The 18,397-nt window shown below is 38.5% G+C and overlaps 1 protein-coding gene across 1 annotated transcript; it reads left to right on the forward strand.

Annotated features, from left to right (window-relative positions):
* Nucleotides 1-4,353: 4,353 nt before the first annotated feature.
* Nucleotides 4,354-8,044, forward strand: LOC104105947 (heat shock factor-binding protein-like). Its single transcript, XM_070191929.1, has 5 exons — nucleotides 4,354-4,498; nucleotides 6,586-6,639; nucleotides 7,073-7,096; nucleotides 7,178-7,225; nucleotides 7,695-8,044. Exons 1-5 carry the CDS (start codon nucleotides 4,496-4,498, stop codon nucleotides 7,830-7,832), a joined length of 267 nt encoding a protein of 88 aa, XP_070048030.1. The 5' UTR covers nucleotides 4,354-4,495; the 3' UTR covers nucleotides 7,833-8,044.
* The last annotated feature ends 10,353 nt before the right edge of the window (nucleotides 8,045-18,397 follow it).

The raw sequence follows: 18,397 nt of genomic DNA on the forward strand, positions 1-18,397 counted from the left end.
GTGAACCTAAAGCACGCCTGAAGCTTGGTAGACCTTTGGATTCTAAGGATCGAAATCCTCGAAAAAGAAAAACAACAAATGATCAAAACGATACTATGAAGGGATCCCCTGAAGAGACCCAATATCTGATTAGTTTTGAGATTCCTGAAGAAATCAATTAACCGAGACTCAAGTGAGTGTGAAGGTTTTAATAAGTTCTATTGGTGAAGGGATTAATTTAAATCAATCTGAAATAGTGGTGGATAGTATTTTTGCATACAATGTTGCACTTAACATTATGCAAGATAGTGAGGATCTCGAACCCCGATCTATCGAAGAATGTCGACAAAGATCTGATTGGCTAAAATGGCAAGAGGCAATTCAATCAGAATTGAACGCACTTGCTAAAAGAGAGGTCTTTGGACCAGTAGTCCAAACACTTGCTGATATAAAACCAGTTGGTCATAAATGGATTTTTGTGCGAAAAAGGAATGATAAAAATAAAATTGAAAGATACAAAGCTCGCATTGTCGCACAAGGATTCTCACAACAACCTGAAGTCGATTTTGATGAAACATATTCACCTATTATGGATGCCATAATATTTCGATATCTAATCAATTTAGTACTACATGAAAAGCTTGAAATACATCTAATGGATGTAGTTACAGCTTATCTGTACGGTTCACTTGATAATGAAATTTATATAAAAATCCCTGAAGGACTTAAAATGCCCGAAGCAAATCCAAAATCTCGAAAAATATATTCAATCAGATTACAAAGATCTTTGTATGGTTTAAAGCAATCTGAGCGTATGTGGTATAATCGCTTCAGTGAATATTTGCTTAAAGAATATTACATAAATGATATTATTTGTCCATGTATTTTTATAAAGAAAATGGCATGAGAATTTGTTATACTTGTTGTTTATGTTGATAACATAAATCTTGTTGGAACTCCAAAAGACAATTGAATATCTTAAGAAAAAATTTTGAGATGAAAGATCTTAGAAAGACAAAACTTTGTCTTGGTCTGCAAATTGAATATTTAGCAGACGGAATTTTTATCCATCAATCTGTCTATACATAAAGAGTCTTAAAAAAAGCCTTTACATGGACAAAGCGCACCCATTGAGTACACCAATGGTTATTCGATTACTTGAAGTGAATAAGGATTTATTCCGACCTCCATAAGAGGACGAGGATCTCCTTGGTCCCAAAATACCTTGTCTTAGTGCAATTTGTGCACTTATGTATCTTGCTAATGCTACAAGGCTTGACATAGCATTCTCTGTTAATTTACTAGCAAGATATAGCTCTTCTCCTACATAAAGACATTGGAACGAGATTAAGCATATATTGCGATATTTAAAGGGAATACTTGATATGGGTTTGTTTTATTCTAACAAAGGTAGTGCAAATCTCGTTGGTTATGCAGATGCAGGTTATTTATCTGATCCACATAAAGCTCGATCTCAAATCGGGTACGTGTTTATATGTGGAGGTACTGTCATATCATGGCGCTCCACAAAGCAATCTATTGTTGCTACGTCTTCAAATCATGTTGAGATAATAGCTATTCATGAAGCAAGTAGGGAATGCGTGTGGTTGAGATTAGTGATTCATTTTATTCAAGAAAAATGTAGTTTGGAATGTGATAAAAAGATCCATAATTTTATACAAAGACAATGCTGCATGCATAGCCCAATTAAAGGGAGGTTTTATAAAAGGAGATAGAACGAAGCACATTTCCCCAAAATTATTCTACACACATGATCTTCAGAAAAATAGTGACATTGATGTGCAACAAATCCGTTCAAGTGACAATCCGACAGATTTATTCACTAAATCTTTGCCAACTTTAACTTCTGAGAAGATGGTATACAAGATTGGAATGCGGAGACTCGAATATTTGAAATAAGGTTTTTATTAGGGGGAGTAAAATACGCACTATACTATTTTTCCCTTACTAAGGTTTTTCCCATGAGGTTTTCCTTATAAGGTTTTTGATGAGACAACTAGTTATGCGTATTACTAAATATGTGTATTCTTTTTCCTTCACTAAGATTTTTTTCCCACAGGGGTTTTCCTAATAAGGTTTTAATGAGGCACATTGTCTTTTAATGAACATCCAAGGGGGAGTGTTATAAATATATTATATTATGGATGTTCATTTAGTACTTAGTTGAAAATAAGCTTCTTGAAGAAGCTTATCTATGTGAGACTTTGCCGTAAATATATTTATCTATTTAGTGCTCTATTGGAAATAAGTCTCTTGAAAAAGCTTATCCTTTCAGTACCTCGTTATGGATAAATATCACACCCGGTAGAAGATTATCTATATCTGGTACAATGAGCTTATCCTTTCAGTATCCCGTCATAGATAAACATCACACCCGGTAGAAGATTATATATATATGGTACAATGAACTTATCCTTTCGGTACTCCGTTATGGATAAACATTACCCCGGTAGAAGATTACCTATATCTGGTACAATAACAGCTTACACAACATCTTGCAAAAATAGCTTACATAATAACTTCCTTTTTTCTATAAATAGAGGAGATTTCAGTTCATTATGTACATAAATTTGAAGTTTGAATAATATATTAGCTTCTCTCTATACTTGTCTTTACTTTACAGTCTTTATTTTATAACACATGATTACTTCTTTTTTACTTCTTCAGTCAAAGTCAAGTATTTCTTATTATTAGGAGTTTAAAAAAAAACGCAAAAAAATTAGCTGGTCGGCCAAAACTAATTATATAACTAACCAAAAAATTTATAATATATATATATATATATATATATATATATATATATATATATTTATTTTTTAGAGCGACTAAAAATATAATTTTACAAAAGATTTACTTTTATATAATCCTTTAGAATGACCATGGACTATGAACTCTAAGAACTTATTTGGGTAGAGTGTTAATGTTAAGATATCTCTAATCCTAAATTTTACTCTTTTTTGTGTTAAAGGCGAGTTCATTTATTATCTTGCTCAAAAAGTGTTTAATTTATTTCGGTTTAATGCTTATAAATGTTTGAAGCTAGTGTATAAAAGTAAGTGGATAGACATTAGTGCAAAACACATGTTAATTGTCCATAAATAATGACAAAAGCATAATCTATATCTATATTATATTAAAAGCACGAAAGCCTTTAATGAAATATCGTTAGCCTTTTTAACCCTTTAAAAATAAAACTAACACTGGATAAAATAGTTATTTGATTATTTTTTTTAATATTTAAAAATAGTCATTTAATTAATTCCCTAACATTTAGGAGTTTGTATAATAAACTTTTTTCTTATTTGAATTGTATTAAATATTCTGACATTTAAAACTTTAAAATCATTAATATTTTACTTTATATAAATTTTACACTTAAATTATATATAAATAATAAATAAAATAAATAAAGGATAGAATAAAAACATTAAAGAAAGAGGAAGTACGTTTGGCTTTGGATAATATGGAAGTTTCTTTAAATTTCTTTAAAACTTGTTTACGTTCTAATTTCTTTGAAACTCTTCTATATTAGAATACTTACAATATATAGAAGACTAATCCACTAATAATAGTATTCTATATTATATTAGTTTTCAAAGTTTTTAAATTAGTTATTACAATTATTTGGAATATTGAACATAAATTAATAACAAACTCCAAAAGTATCAATTATTTCAACAAGATAATTTATGAGATCTTTTAATTTCTCTAGATAGTATTAAATTTAGCTGAATATAATCGAGTTTCTTGACTATAATTATGTCTTTTAAAAGGATATTTTAATTGTAGATTTTATTTATGGTATAAAGTGATTCTTAAATTTTTGAGATTTACAATGAATTATCATTTCTTTTTTCTGTGGATGATTTTTTACCTAATCGACATTTTACTATTTGAAAAAAAATTGTTATCAAATAAAAATATAATTGCAATTAAATACTTAAAATTTGGTATGAACTAGCTAATTAGTATTATTTAAATACTAATCTCACTTGAAAAATGATACTTCCAAACTAAATATACATTTCCCATTCTAACTTCAGTCATTCTTTGAAATGCATTTTAAGTTGAATTATTTGACTGATGATTGAGTATTTCCGTGGAGCAATTTTATTTTTTATTAGTTATATACGACCAACATTCATTATTTTCAAGAACTTATATTTTTATTTTATATCTCAAAGAAAAATTTTAAATAAATTTTTTATTGAGTTAGGTACACACGCAAAGCGTGTACACTAAGACTAACAAGAAAAGAAAAACACATTTCATGTTTTTAATATAATTGAAATCTAATTATTATTGATTCAAAAGGTTAAAATAAGTGAATTTTACTTTGCTTTATTGCCGAGTGTCGGGTCGGGTCACTGCGAAAGCACCCATTTTGGTCATTTCAAATTCAAATTATCTTTCATTTTAGACCCCCCAAATTTCACCATTTTTGGTATCCCAATTTCTGTCTGTCTCGTGGCGCTACTATCGAATTCTGAACAAAATGGTAAGCTCATTTTCTCTATCAATTCTAATTTTCAGGTTTTCTACATGTAATGAAGTAATCCAAAAAAAAATGTTACCTTTTTGCACCTTTTCTGCTTTCAGATTTAGGCATTATATTGACTCCGTTTCTGTTTGCGTTGTGATTTATTTTGTAATCGGACTGAATATTATTAACGGAATTGCTGCAGTTGTTTCGGAGATTTGATTCAATCGAGCTGAAATTTTAGCAATTACGAAGATTAAAATTTTAACCCGTAAAACTTCCTCTTTTCATTAAAAATGTCATTTTTTTGTTGTATTTTGTTTTCTTTAGCTAAAGGAGGACTGGAGTTGAAGCAAATTTGTGATTATTGATTTGAGTGAGCACAATAAATTAACCAACAAAAACAATTAGGGCTCCCAAAGTTGAGACTGGTTATGCGAATTGTTTATATCCATATTGTTCTATTTGCAATATTTTCAATTATAAGACAAATTAGAGGCTCTTTCGAGGTGCTCTAGATTTTGCACTTAATAATACTGATCACTGAAGCACAAATCTCTAGAGTTCTCAAGGTACTCGAACCCGAGAACTCTAGTTAAGGGTGAAGGTATAATATCCATCCCACCACAACCACTGGTGGTTAGCGGAGGCGGATCTAGGAAATAACTCGATGCGTTCAACCTTTAAGGTGTTTAGCGTTGAGCTCATTTGTTTTTATAAAATTATGGGTTCGGAACTGCTATTTGTTGCAAAAATTAGATACTCCCTCCGTTCACTTTTACTTGACATGTATACTAAAAATAGATTTTTATTTTTACTTGTCACTTTAATATCAAGAGAATGACAATTTTTTTTTTCCTGTTATACCCACCGTATTTATTACTCACTTCAAATCATTTTCTCAAATCCAATAAAGTATGCATCAATTAATATGGGTATCATGGTAAATTATGCACTTCATTTATTATTTCTTAAGGGGCGTGAAAAGTCAAAACGTGCCAGGTAAAAGTGAACGGAGGGAGTAATTTTTACTCATAAGTTTATGCTCCGCGCCTAAAGTACTGGGTTCAGATGAGCCGTTTGCTGCATCTGCCTCTGAAGTTAGTAGACTCTATATTTTGTTTTTATAAATGAAAAATTTCTACCACTTCTGTATAATGTATGAATTAGGGGTATAGATTGCTGTTAGAAGTGTGTGAAAAGGGTTACTGAGGTGCATTCTGCATCACCTTGTTCTTAATGAAGTCAGAAATATGGTACTTGCATTCATTTTGGGAACCTGCATATATTGCAGCTTTCTTGTCATGTGTTGGTTGTCCCGAGGCTACCATGTACTCTGTTACTGTGTATATCTTTGCTTAGCATTCTTTTTTAGTTGATGGTTATAATTTCAATAACAATCCCACGTTTTGAATACTTGGGAAAGGATTATTGTCGCGAACTCTTTGAGATACTTTATTTTTTATATCCAATCAGTTGCCTTGATGAATTAAACTTAGCAATTCAAGATAAATATATTTGTTCAATGCTGTTTAGGGCATTTAGTTTAATAGAGTTGATACCCTAAACATGTTTGGAAAAGTTGCCAGTGACGTTGTAAAGCTTTCTAAAATACTAGTAGTACTTAGATTTTTTAAAACAGTCCTAGAAAATTAGAACAGCTTTCTTTACACTTCACAATGTGTTCTAATTCTGAGATCTCTTATGAAACTTTCCTAGTACTACTATTGCCAACAATATCATCTTTCATCGTGGGAACTTTAATTCAGACTCTTAAGTGAATTAGTTTTCATGTTAGTCCTTGACTTTGCAGTGTACCTTGTTAGCATATGTTTGCGTGTGGGATGGGGGAGGGCAGTTATGGATTATTCAATTCTAATATTTCCAAATCTTTTTCTTGCTGAAAGTAGTCCATGTGGAAATAGAGGTCAGGTCATTTGATTAATTCATCTAGACCACCCCCCCCCCCCCCCCAAAAAAAAAAAAAAAAAGATTAGAGAATGAGCTCTCAATCAGTAGTATGTTTTATTCAAATGCATGTTCTTCTGTGTCTGAGCTGCCGTATTGGCACTCTTCTAAAAGTAACTATCACAATTTTCTGGCAGGATGGGCATGATGGAGATAATTCAAAGCAAAGCACTGCTGATATGACTGTGTTTGTAAGTTTTCTGGCAAAGACAACTCTAATTTCTTTAATTGATTAGCTTAAGGCTCACTCTCCTGCGCTTAGCTTGCTAACAATCTCTAAAATTTCTAATCATCTCAATCTGTTCACCACACTGAGTTATCAAGCGTGATTACTTTGGAATTTGGAGTCAAAAGTTACTTTCTTTTTCATAATCAAATTAAAATTCTAACATACAACCTTGGCCCTTTAAAGAGTTAGCTTTATTCATAAATATGGCTTTATCATGATGCTAATACCATGACATTTGGATCAATGTTGTGCACTTGACATATAAGTATAACATATTTGGTATCGCTGTCCCTTTTTTTGGTCTCTGATAGCTTTCACTAGCACATCATTTGACAGAAACGAGAACATGCATTTATGCTATCTAACTCTTACTACCGCCCTTCCTTCTCTTCCAGGTCCAGAATCTTCTTCAGCAAATGGTGAGTCCGGTCACTCTGCAACCCCTTGGATTCTTCACATGTATGAATTAGAGTTATCTAACTGATATTTTCTCTTTGCAGCAAACCAGATTTCAGACAATGTCTGAATCAATCATCTCGAAAAATATCCTTTTCAAATTTGATGTTCCCTATCTGATCCAGTTGTTGCTTACATTAGTGTCATCTAAAATGCATTTAGTTATGTATAGCATTACATAGAACTGTGAATTCAAGAATGTGTTAACTGCCTTCTTGGTTCTTAGGCTCTTGAGTGGCTCATGGTTTCCAGCTCGCTGTCTTTCAACTTTTTAGGTCGGTAGGGGTTCTGGTAATCCGTCAACATAATCTAACCTTCTTTAGTCTCTTAGAAAAATTTAAAAGGGGTTTCATTACTGTCATCAACTACAATTTTTTAGTCTGTCGCTCTTGCTTCCAATCCACTTTCATACTGGTGAGAGTTCTCATATTGGATGGTTTGCATATCAAATTGTTCCAAATACAGTCTTTATATTGTACAGGGCATCTACCTCTCTTTTATAGTTTTATTAGATCAAGCTTGAACAAAGTACGTTTAGTCCTTGACAAGGCTGCACTTGACGAGATGGGAAACCGGATTGATGAACTTGAACAAAGCATCAACGATTTGAGAGCTGAAATGGGTCAAGATGGTGCTCCATCGCCTTCAGCGTCTTTGAAACCAAGAGAGGAACCCAAGACACCGGATGATAGTGCATAAGCAAGTGATGATACTTCACGTTTGTTTTGGAGCCAGTTGGCTATGTTTGTTACAATTGTTTAGATTTGAAGGTCTTGTCTCATTTTGTCTACTATGACATTTGGTTTGTAATGTGATACATATAGTGTGTACATGACTTCTTGGGTTGAAAGATATTGACTTGTGTTGGTCATTGTTGAGGTTATCAAAATATGCTATTACCATTGGATTCATTTTAGACAGTATAATTTATACATTTTCGTCAACTAGTTATTTGTTGAGAGGTGCTAAATTTGAATATCTACACATTTTCTCTTTTTTCTACTTGCTTTTGTATAATCCTTCTTTGTATCTTCTTTTAGATTTCGGACCAAATATATCCCAGTACTTGAAAGATTGTTTACACCGTCAAATCTTTCTACAATTGCTTTGGTTGTCCTGATATTTTTTTGGTTTTTATAGCGATCGGCTGTTATAACAACATTTGATGTTCAAATGTTATTTGACTGTTATAGTTAAAATTATCCAATAAATCACTTTTTTTTTTTTAATGTTATAAAAGATAAAAAAATAATATATGTGCAGATCTTTCAAGGGAATGAAATATTTTAATTAGAGGAGCAAGGCATGCTTAGAAGGGCATAGAAATCATATCGAATTGTTAATAAGTATTTGTATAATCTCTATTTCTAGTGTAAAAGCAGTCCCTTAGTTTAAGGAAATTTTCAGATTCATTTTATGACTAGAAAAGTTTCAGCAATTTGATTTGGAAGAAGGCAGAATGTTGAATAATGCAAGTTTTGTTCTCATTATTATGATTTTTTTGTGATTTGAAGTACTTAGCATTTAACATGTATACAAAATGATGCTCCAGTTTATTCGGTGAAACTAGTTGTATACGGTCGAAATAGATTTCGGCCTTAGCACGTCCGATCGAGTTCGAACGATGATCTATCGAAGTAAGATCCCGAAGGTGGAACAAACTAACCTCGAACCCGGGGAGGCCGATTCGTGTCGAGGTCGATATAATTATCAAGCTCGAATCTAAATCGAACCATGATGCAGAGTAGATCTATCATGCTGATAATCCAAAGACCAACCAACATTGACCTCGAATCAATTCGAGGGCTCGAGCCAGGATCTGGCTCGAACCAAGATCAAAGAGCTCGAGTCGAAATCAAGCTCAAACCAAAATCGAGGGTTCTAAGCAAGATCGAGCTCACAGACAAAAGCCGTTGCAATCCCACTAGAGAGAATCTTGGCAGAAATGGTGGAAAAGCTGACTTACTATGGGTCTCCCACTGAATGTTTATTTTATTATGCTTAGAGCCAAATTCCTCTACTATAAAAGGGCTTGGTTATCATTTCTGTAAAATAAGTTTTTTCTCAGGCTTATATTGTAATAAAAGCGCTATATTCTTCTACAGTAAAGAATCGTTCTTTCAGATTTCTTAGATTGATTCTATTTGTTGAATCCTAAGATTCATTGTTCCTAACAACCTTATCTATTTCACATTCTCTACAATCTATATTTATATTTCTATTTATCCTTATATTTTGTGTTAAGTTACGCCACATATCCTCGGAACTGCGTATAAATTTAACTCTATCCATTTTTCGGGTAAACAGTTTGGCGCCCACCGTGGGGCCGAGGATAATAGTGGTTATTTGATACAAATCTGAAAAACACGCCATTGTGCTTTGCGCTTATTTCCGAAAACATCTTGAATTTCGGATCAGCTACGAATAACCACCAATCAAATGGCTTCACTGATGGATAACAAAGCCGGCCTTCAAGATGAAACCAATAACTTGGCACCCGGGGCCGGAAGGTCAATTAACGATGGCACCGAGGCTCGAATCGAAGTACCAGAAATTCGAGCCGAAATACCATTGGATGTCAATTCACAAATAGCTTTGGAGGCGAATTAGCGTTCCGAACCGGAAAGAAGCATTCAGGGCGGTACTCGATCCGTAGCCCGAGACACCTAAAACGCTGAAAAAATCGGGGCCAGCTTACGTATGATCTTCAGGATGCTACAAGTCCAACAAGTAGCGATAGCTCAGCTACAGACCCAAACTCGCGCACAAAGCAGGCCGGATTCCAATCCACTTCGAGAAGTCACCCTCAGAACAGAGCCTGCCATAGTGAAATCTAACGAGCAAGAATCGGGCACTACTCCCGGAATTACTAAATTGCTCGAGGAACTCACAAAATGAGTCGAAGCCAACGACAAGAGGGTGGAAACGTACAATGCCAGGGTCGATCAAATCCCGGGGGCTCCACCAATGATAAAAGGGGTTTCATTGTAAAAAAATCATACAAAAGCCTTTTCCGTCGAGTGCAGCGCCGAAGCCAATCCCCAAAAAATTTTGTATGCCGGGAAATCCCAAATATAATGGTACGACCGATCCTAACGAACATGTCACCTCTTACACATGTGCCATAAAAGGCAACGATTTGGAGGACGATGAGATCGAATCCGTGTTGTTGAAAAAGTTCGGGGAGACCCTCTCGAAGGGAGTGATGATTTGGTATCACAATTTACCACCGAATTCCATCGATTCTTTTGCCATGTTAACAGATTCGTTCGTAAAGGCATATGCTGGTACCATAAAGGTTGCAACAAGGAAATCAGACCTCTTTAAAGTAAAGCAAAGGGAGAATGAAATGCTAAGGGAATTCGTATCCCAATTTCAAATGGAACACATGGAATTACCACCGGTCACAGACGATTGGGCCGTACAAGCTTTCACCCAAGGGTTGAACGAGCTAAGCTCGACAGCATCACATCGGCTGAAATAAAATTTGATCGAGTATCCAGCGATAACTTGTGCAGATGTACACAACCGATACCAATCAAAAATTAGGGTCGAGGATGATCAGTTGGGAGCTCCGTACGGACCCGTGCATCAGAACAGGACAGTTACTAAAAACCAAAAGAAGATCGACAGAGAACAAAGGTCAAACAGAGACCGATATCGACCGTACGTCGCAGGTCGGGTAAACAACGGTTCAACACGTAATGCAATTCGGAACAATCGAAGGATTGATCGAGGGCAAAATTCTCGGGGACTTATGAGTAAGAGCGGCTTCGATAAATATGCCGATCCTATAGAAGCACCTCGATTATCAGAATATAACTTCAGCGTTGGTGCATCCGCTATCGTGTCGGCCATCGGACACATCAAAGACACTAAATGGCCTCGACCCATGCAGACCGATCCTGCCCGAAGAAATCCCAATCAAACGTGCGAATATCATGGTACCCATGGCTACATAATGGAAGATTGCAAGCAACTAAGAGAGGAAATAGCACACTTATTTAACAAAGGGCACCTTCGGGAATTTCTGAGTGATGGGGAGAAGGACCATTTAAAAAACAGAGATTTCAGCAAGCAAAACGAGCAAGAAGAACCGCAGCACGTTATCTACATGATCATCGACGGCATCGATACCCCTCAGGGACCAGTGCTTAAACGTACTAAAACATAGATTGTAAGGGGAAAACGATCTCAGACTCAAGATTACGTACCCACGAGGACTTTGTCCTTTGATGATGAAGATGCAGAATGGGTCATCCAACCTCATAACAATGCACTGGTAATATCCGTACTCATGAATAAAACTAAAATTAAGCGTGTGTTAATCGATTCAGATAGCTCAGCCAACATCATCCGATTGAAGGTGGTAGAGTAGCTCGGCCTACAGGATCAGATTGTACTAGCAACTCTGGTTCTAAACGGGTTCAATATGGCATGTGAAACCACCAAAGGCGAGATAATCTTACCACTAAACGTGGCCGGAACCATCCAGGAAATAAAGTTTCACGTGATCGAAGGCGATATGAGATACAACGCCCTTTTCGGAAGACCATGGATCCACAACATGAGAGCTGTACCTTCGAACCTACACCAGGCCCTCAAATTCCCGACATCAAGAGGTGTCAAAATAATGTATGGAGAACAACCAGCCGTGAAGGAAATGTTCGCCGTCGAGGGAGCTAAACCAATGTCCTCACCTTCGCCGATAAAAGGATCGGGCTCGGAAGGAGAACGGGACACCAAATAGCAATCACAGACATCGGCTTCGACCCAGCCAGACAACTAGAAAATCGAAGAGGATGATGATCAAAGGGTCCCTCGATCTTTCGTGATTCCCGAGGACTCCGACGCCACCAAATCACCAATCGAGGAACTAGAGCAAGTCACATTAATCGAGCACTGGCCCGAGCGAAAGGTATACTTGGGAACGGGGTTGAGCCCCGAACTCAGGAAGAAACTCGTTCAATTTCTTATCGATAACATCAATTGTTTTTCCTGGTCCCATTTAGATATAACAGGGATCCCGCCGGACATAACGACGCATCGGCTAAGTTTGGACCCCAGGTTCAGACCGGTGAAGCAAAAGAGAAGACCCCAGTCCGAAGGAAAGCACACATTCATAAAGGACTAGGTAACCAAGCTTCTCAAAGCAGGGTCCATTCAGGAGGTAAAATATCTCGAATGGTTAGCCAACGTAGTTGTAGTCCCTAAAAAAGGGAACAAACTTATAATGTGTGTGGACTATAAGGATTTAAACAAAGCATGCCCCAAAGATTCCTTTCTGCTGCCCAACATCGATCGCATGATCGATGCCACGGCCAACCACGAGATCCTCACTTTTCTCGATGCCTATTCCGGGTATAATCAAATCCGGATGAACCCGGAGGACTAGGAAAAAACTTCATTTGTGACTAAATATGGAACGTATTGTTATAATGTGATGCCCTTCGGGCTAAAGAATGCAGGGGCTACTTACCAATGCCTAGTAAATAAAATATTCGAAGAACAAATAGGAAAATCAGTGAAAGTTTATATTGATGACATGCTAGTTAAATCCCTGCGCGCAGAGGACCATTTGACCCATTTGCAGGAAACGTTCAAAATTTTGAGGAAATACAACATGAAGCTCAACCCCGAAAAATGTGCTTTCGGGGTCGGTTCGGGCAAGTTCCTCGGCTTCATGGTGTCAAATCGGAGAATCGAGATTAACCCCGATAAAATCAAGGCCATCGAAGACATCACCATTGTGGACATCGTGAAAGTTGTACAAAGGCTAACGGGACGGATTGCAGCCTTAGGCCGATTCATTTCGAGATCATCAAATCGAAGTCACAAATTTTTCTCTTTACTAAAAAAGAAAACCAATTTCGCTTGGACCCCCGAGTGCCAACAAGCATTAGAGGAACTAAAGCGATATCTATCAAGCCCACCACTACTTCACACTCCAAAAACAGACGAAAAACTTTGTTTGTACCTGGCAGTATCGGAAGTCGCCGTAAGCGGTGTTCTAGTTCGAGAAGGGCAAGGTACGCAATTCCCCGTTTATTATATAAGTCGAACCTTAGGAGAAGCGGAAACTAGATATCCGCTCCTAGAAAAATTGGCACTTGCACTGATAAGCGCCTCTAGGAAGTTAAGGCCGTACATTCAATGTCATCTTATATGTGTGTTAACCACTTTCCCGCTTCATAATATTTTGCACAAACCCGAGTTATCAGGCCGACTGGCCAAATGGGCCGTCGAACTCAGTGGGTACGATATCGAATATCAACCCCGTACGGCCATCAAGTCTCAAATTTTAGCAGACTTCGTGGCCGATTTCACGCCAACCCTCATACCCAAAGTCGAAAAAGAACTTTTGTTGAAATCAGGTACATCATTGGGGATATGGATCCTTTTTACGAATGGGGCTTCGAACGTGAAAGGGTCCAAGCTTGGCATAGTTTTGAAACCACCCATGGGTAACACTATTAGGCAATCTATTAAAACTATCAGGTTGACTAACAACGAGGCCGAGTATGAAGCCATGATTGCAGGTCTCGAGCTAGCTAGAAACTTGGGAGCAGAAGTCATTGAAGCCAATTGCGACTCCTTGCTGGTGGTGAGTTAAGTAAACAAAACCTTCAAAGTTCGAGAAGGTAGAATGCAAAGGTATTTAGATAAACTGCTTGTCACTTTGCACCGTTTCAAACAATGGACTTTACAACATGTACCATGGGAACTGAATAATGAGGTCGATGCGCTTGTGAATTTGGGGTCGTCGGTCGAGGTAGATGACTCGGGCTTGGGGAATGTTGTTCAACTTTCGAGATCGATAATCGAAGAAGTTCACGCCGAAATAAATTCTACAAGCTTAACCTGGGATTGGAGAAACAAGTATATTGAATACTTGAAGAGCGAAAAACTCCCATCGGACCTTAAAGATTCCAGGACCCTACGGACAAAAGCTGCTCGATTCACATTGGCTTTGGACGGAACGCTGTACCGAAGAACATTCGATGGACCGTTGGCAGTATGCTTGGGTCCGGGAGATACCGATTACATCCTACAGGAAGTGCACAAGGGTACTTGTGGGAATCACTCTGGAGCCGATACACTAGTTCAAAAAATAATCAGAGCAGGGTATTATTGGATCGATATGGGCAAAGATGCGAAGGAATTTGTTCGTAAATGTGACAAATGTCAAAGGTTTGCACCGATGATCCACCAACTCGGAGAGCAACTCCACTCAGTCCTATCCCCATGGCCGTTCATGAAGTGGGGAATGGATATCGTTGGCCCTCTGCCATCGACCCCAGGTAAAGCCAAATTCATTTTATTTATGACTGACAATTTTTCTAAATGGGTTGAAGCGCAAGCGTTCGAGAAAATAAGAGAGAAAGAAGTTATAGACTTTATTTGGGATCATATCATATGCCGATTCGGGATACCCGCCGAAATAGTGTATGACAATGGAAAACAATTCGTTGGCAGCAAAGTAACAAGATTCTTCGAAGACCACAAGATAAGAAGGATACTATCGACGCCATACCACCCTAATGGGAACGGACAGGCCGAATCAACGAACAAAACTGTCATTCAAAACTTAAAGAAGAGGTTGAACGACGCTAAAGGGAAATGGAGAGAAATCCTGCCCGAAGTCCTTTGGGCATATCGGACGACGTCAAAATCCAGTACGGGGGCGACCCTATTCTCCTTAGTATATGGGTCTGAAGCATTGATACCAGTCGAAGTTGGTGAACCCAGTGCCAGATTTTGATTCGCGATGGAAGAATCAAACAACAAGGCTATGAATGCCAGCCTCGAACTATCAGACGAAATATGAGAAGCTTCTCTCGTCCAATTGGCCGCCCAAAAGCAGCGAATCGAAAGATATTATAATCAAAGAACCAAGCTCCGCCATTTTAAGCCTGGGGACTTAGTGTTAAGAAAAATTACCATCAATACCCGAAATCCGAATGAAGGAAAACTAGGACCGAATTGAGAAGGACCATATCAGGTGCTCGAGTACATCAGAAAGGGATCGTACAGGCTCGGCATTATAAACGGCAAACAACTATCAAGCAGCTGGAATGTATCACATCTAAAACGGTACTACTGCTAAGGTACGACCTTTCCATATTCGTTTATATTTCAAAACTGACCCCTGCAGAAGTCTGAACAAGGGCTAAGATGGATCTCTCACTTGAAGGCACGCGTTGCACTCTTTTTCTCTTAGACCATTTTTATCCCAAATGGGTTTTTCGGCAAGGTTTTTAAAGAGGCAACCATTGATCGTGCAGCATTTACAACAATATCTGAGGCCTCGCAAGAAAGTTATTTCACAACAACAGGGTTCCAATAGGAAAATTTTTAAAAGAGCCAAATGGTCGAAGCGAACCATGCTCATATAGATTGGCCCGAACCCAGGCGTGTAATAACGTGCGAAGAAAGTTCTCTTCTTTATCGGCATCTTATATCCAAGGAAAATTCCTCTATTTTGAGATTTATTATGCAATCTGAATTAAGATAAACTCGACCACTAAGCTAACGGGCTACTTTTATTTCGAGTTCGAGCAAACACTCACTTGACCATTACGCCTACGGGCTACATTACTTCGAGTTTGAATCATTCACTCGACTAAGCCTACGTGCTACTTTTATTTCGAGTTCGAGCAAACACTCACTCGACCATTATGCCTACAGGCTACATTACTTCGAGTTCAAATCATTCACTCGACTAAGCCTACGTGCTACTTTTATTTTGAGTTCGAGCAAACACTCACTCGACCATTACGCCTACGAGCTACATTACTTCGAGTTCGAATCATTCACTTGACTAAGCCTACGGGCTACTTTTATTTCGAGTTCGAGCAAACACTCAATCGACCATTACGCCTACGGGCTACATTACTTCGAGTTCGAATCATTCACTCTACTAAGCCTACATGCTACTTTCATTTCTAGTTCGAGCAAACGCTCACTCGACCATTATCCATGCGGGCTACATTACTTCAAGTTCGAATCATTCACTCGACTAAGCCTACGGGCTACTTTTATTTCGAGTTCGAGCAAACACTCACTCGACCATTACGCCTACGGGCTACATTACTTCGAGTTCGAATCATTCACTCGACTAAGCCTACGAGCTACTTTTATTTCGAGTTTGAGCAAGCGCTCACTCAATCATTATGCCTACGGGCTACATTGCTTCGAGTTCGAATCATTCACTCGACTAAGCCTACGAGCTACTTTTATTTCGAGTTCGAGCAAGCGCTCACTCGATCATTACGCCTACAGGCTAGATTGCTTCGAGTTCGAATCATTCACTCGACTACTAAGCCTACGAGCTACTTTTATTTCGAGTTCGAGCAAGCACTCACTCGACCATTATGCCTACAGGCTATATTTCTTCAAGCTCGAATCATTGACTCAACTAATAAGCCTAAGGGCTACATCGCTCCAAGTTTGAGTAAGCGCTCGCTCGGTTATAGAGGCTACGAAGTCCAAATTTGATTAAGTTGTTTAAATCATTGTGAAAATATTCATAAGGCATGAATAAAGTCCTCACAAGACAGGAAACAAAAACAGAAGCAAGTCGGCAAAAAAAGGGATATATCTATATACAAATTTATTCGTATGGGTGATTACAACATAAAAACTAAGAACTAAACTTCTCGGTCAGGAGCAGTCTCTTCTTTATCAGGCTCCCTCCCTTTCTCGGATCTGCTCTTGCTCCCATCATCATCATCATCGTCATTATCATCGCCATCAGAAACCAGAGCTTCAGCATCGGCTTCGAGTTCTTTGGCCCTTTTTATCTCTTCAGCGAGATCGAAACTACGAGCATGGATCTCCTAGAGAGTTTCCCTTCGGGATCGGCACTTAGCAAGTTCGGCGACCCAATGTGCTCAAGTATCGGTGGACTCGGCTGCCTCTCTTGCCTGGACTTGGGCAGCTTCATCATCGGCCCGATAGACGACCACGAGCACATCCGCATCGGTCTTTGCCTTTTCGGCATCAGATTCGGACTTGGCAAGTACAGAGGCCAACCGAGCCTCAAGCTCTTCAATTTTTCTTGCTTGAACCAGGCCTTTTTCCTTCATTTTCTGAAGTTGGGTTTCGGACGATGATAACTGGGCTCGAGCAGTCTCTTTTTCTGCAGCAAAGCGGTCCATACCTTCTTTCTACCGCAAAGACTCCTTTCTTATCACGTCGACCTCCTCACAAAGCTTCCCGATCATCTCGATTTTTTGCTGTAGCTGTAAGACCGAAATGTTAGCTATCGTTCCGGTATCAAGCCCATAGGCTTTCAAAAGCATCATTACCTGCTCAGACAAATCGGTCTAATCTCGATAAGCCTTGGCCAGCTCAGCTCGGAGGTCTTTTATTTCCTCTTCTCTCTGCCCTAAGGAAAGTCTAAGGGAGTTCCTCTCGTCAGTAGCCCATTGTAGGTCGGCCTCGTATCGATGCAACTCATTTTGGGATCGAGAACATTATTCTCGATGAACTATCGCTGCCTACAAAGAAACAAGAAGCGAAGTTAACGAAAAATGAACATAAAGATAGTACCGACAAAATAATTTTAAAAATCTCACCTGATTCAAAGCCTGCCGCAATCCGTGAAAAAGATCTGATTCATCACCATCACCGGCAACGTCCTCAATGCCGATAAACAGGTCACGAAAGGGATCTTCTTCATCGTGAGGCCTGTCTAGATCGAGGGCTCCCAGAGCTTGAGCTTCCCGAATCACCCCTGCGGAAAAAGTGGGAAAGGTAGGCGAATCCTCGATTGTTGCTGCCCCAAATGAATCGCCTGGAGCATTCTCCTCGGTTCGAAGGGGTTCGAGGGCCCCTTCGGTCATATCCCCTGCCCGTTGACTCTGATGAGATGCGTATTCGATATCCTATAGTTCGGGGACTCTACACGAATATCTCTCCGGTATATCCTCAGTTCAAGGCGGAGCCTCATGGAGCATCATCGATCCAGCCGCTGATGAGGCATCGGTGGTTCTCTTCATTCGGACCACCGGCGCGGACTCATCGTTTCCTTTTTCTTCTTCTTCTTCATCTTCATCCCTTAGATGCAGAACGGATTCCACGGTCAAAGGAATGACATTCTTGTTCGGCTTATGAGCCATCCTCTTCTTCGGTTTTGGATCTTCGGGAACGGAGGCTCTTTTCCTTTTATTTTCCTTCACCGGCTTTGGAACAGAGGCCGAAATTTCCTCCTCACTGGACAAGGGCCTCAAAACCGCGTCTTTATCTAAACCTGCATATAG

Source organism: Nicotiana tomentosiformis, chromosome 12 (genome assembly GCF_000390325.3).
Source record: "Nicotiana tomentosiformis chromosome 12, ASM39032v3, whole genome shotgun sequence".
Taxonomy (NCBI): Eukaryota; Viridiplantae; Streptophyta; class Magnoliopsida; order Solanales; family Solanaceae; genus Nicotiana; species Nicotiana tomentosiformis.

Coding starts and splice junctions, on each gene's coding strand:
- LOC104105947 (XM_070191929.1), top strand. Junction 7,097..7,177: donor AGAATCTTCTTCAGCAAATG/GTGAGTCCGGTC, acceptor TTCTCTTTGCAG/CAAACCAGATTTCAGACAAT. Junction 7,226..7,694: donor CAATCATCTCGAAAAATATC/CTTTTCAAATTT, acceptor GCTGCACTTGAC/GAGATGGGAAACCGGATTGA.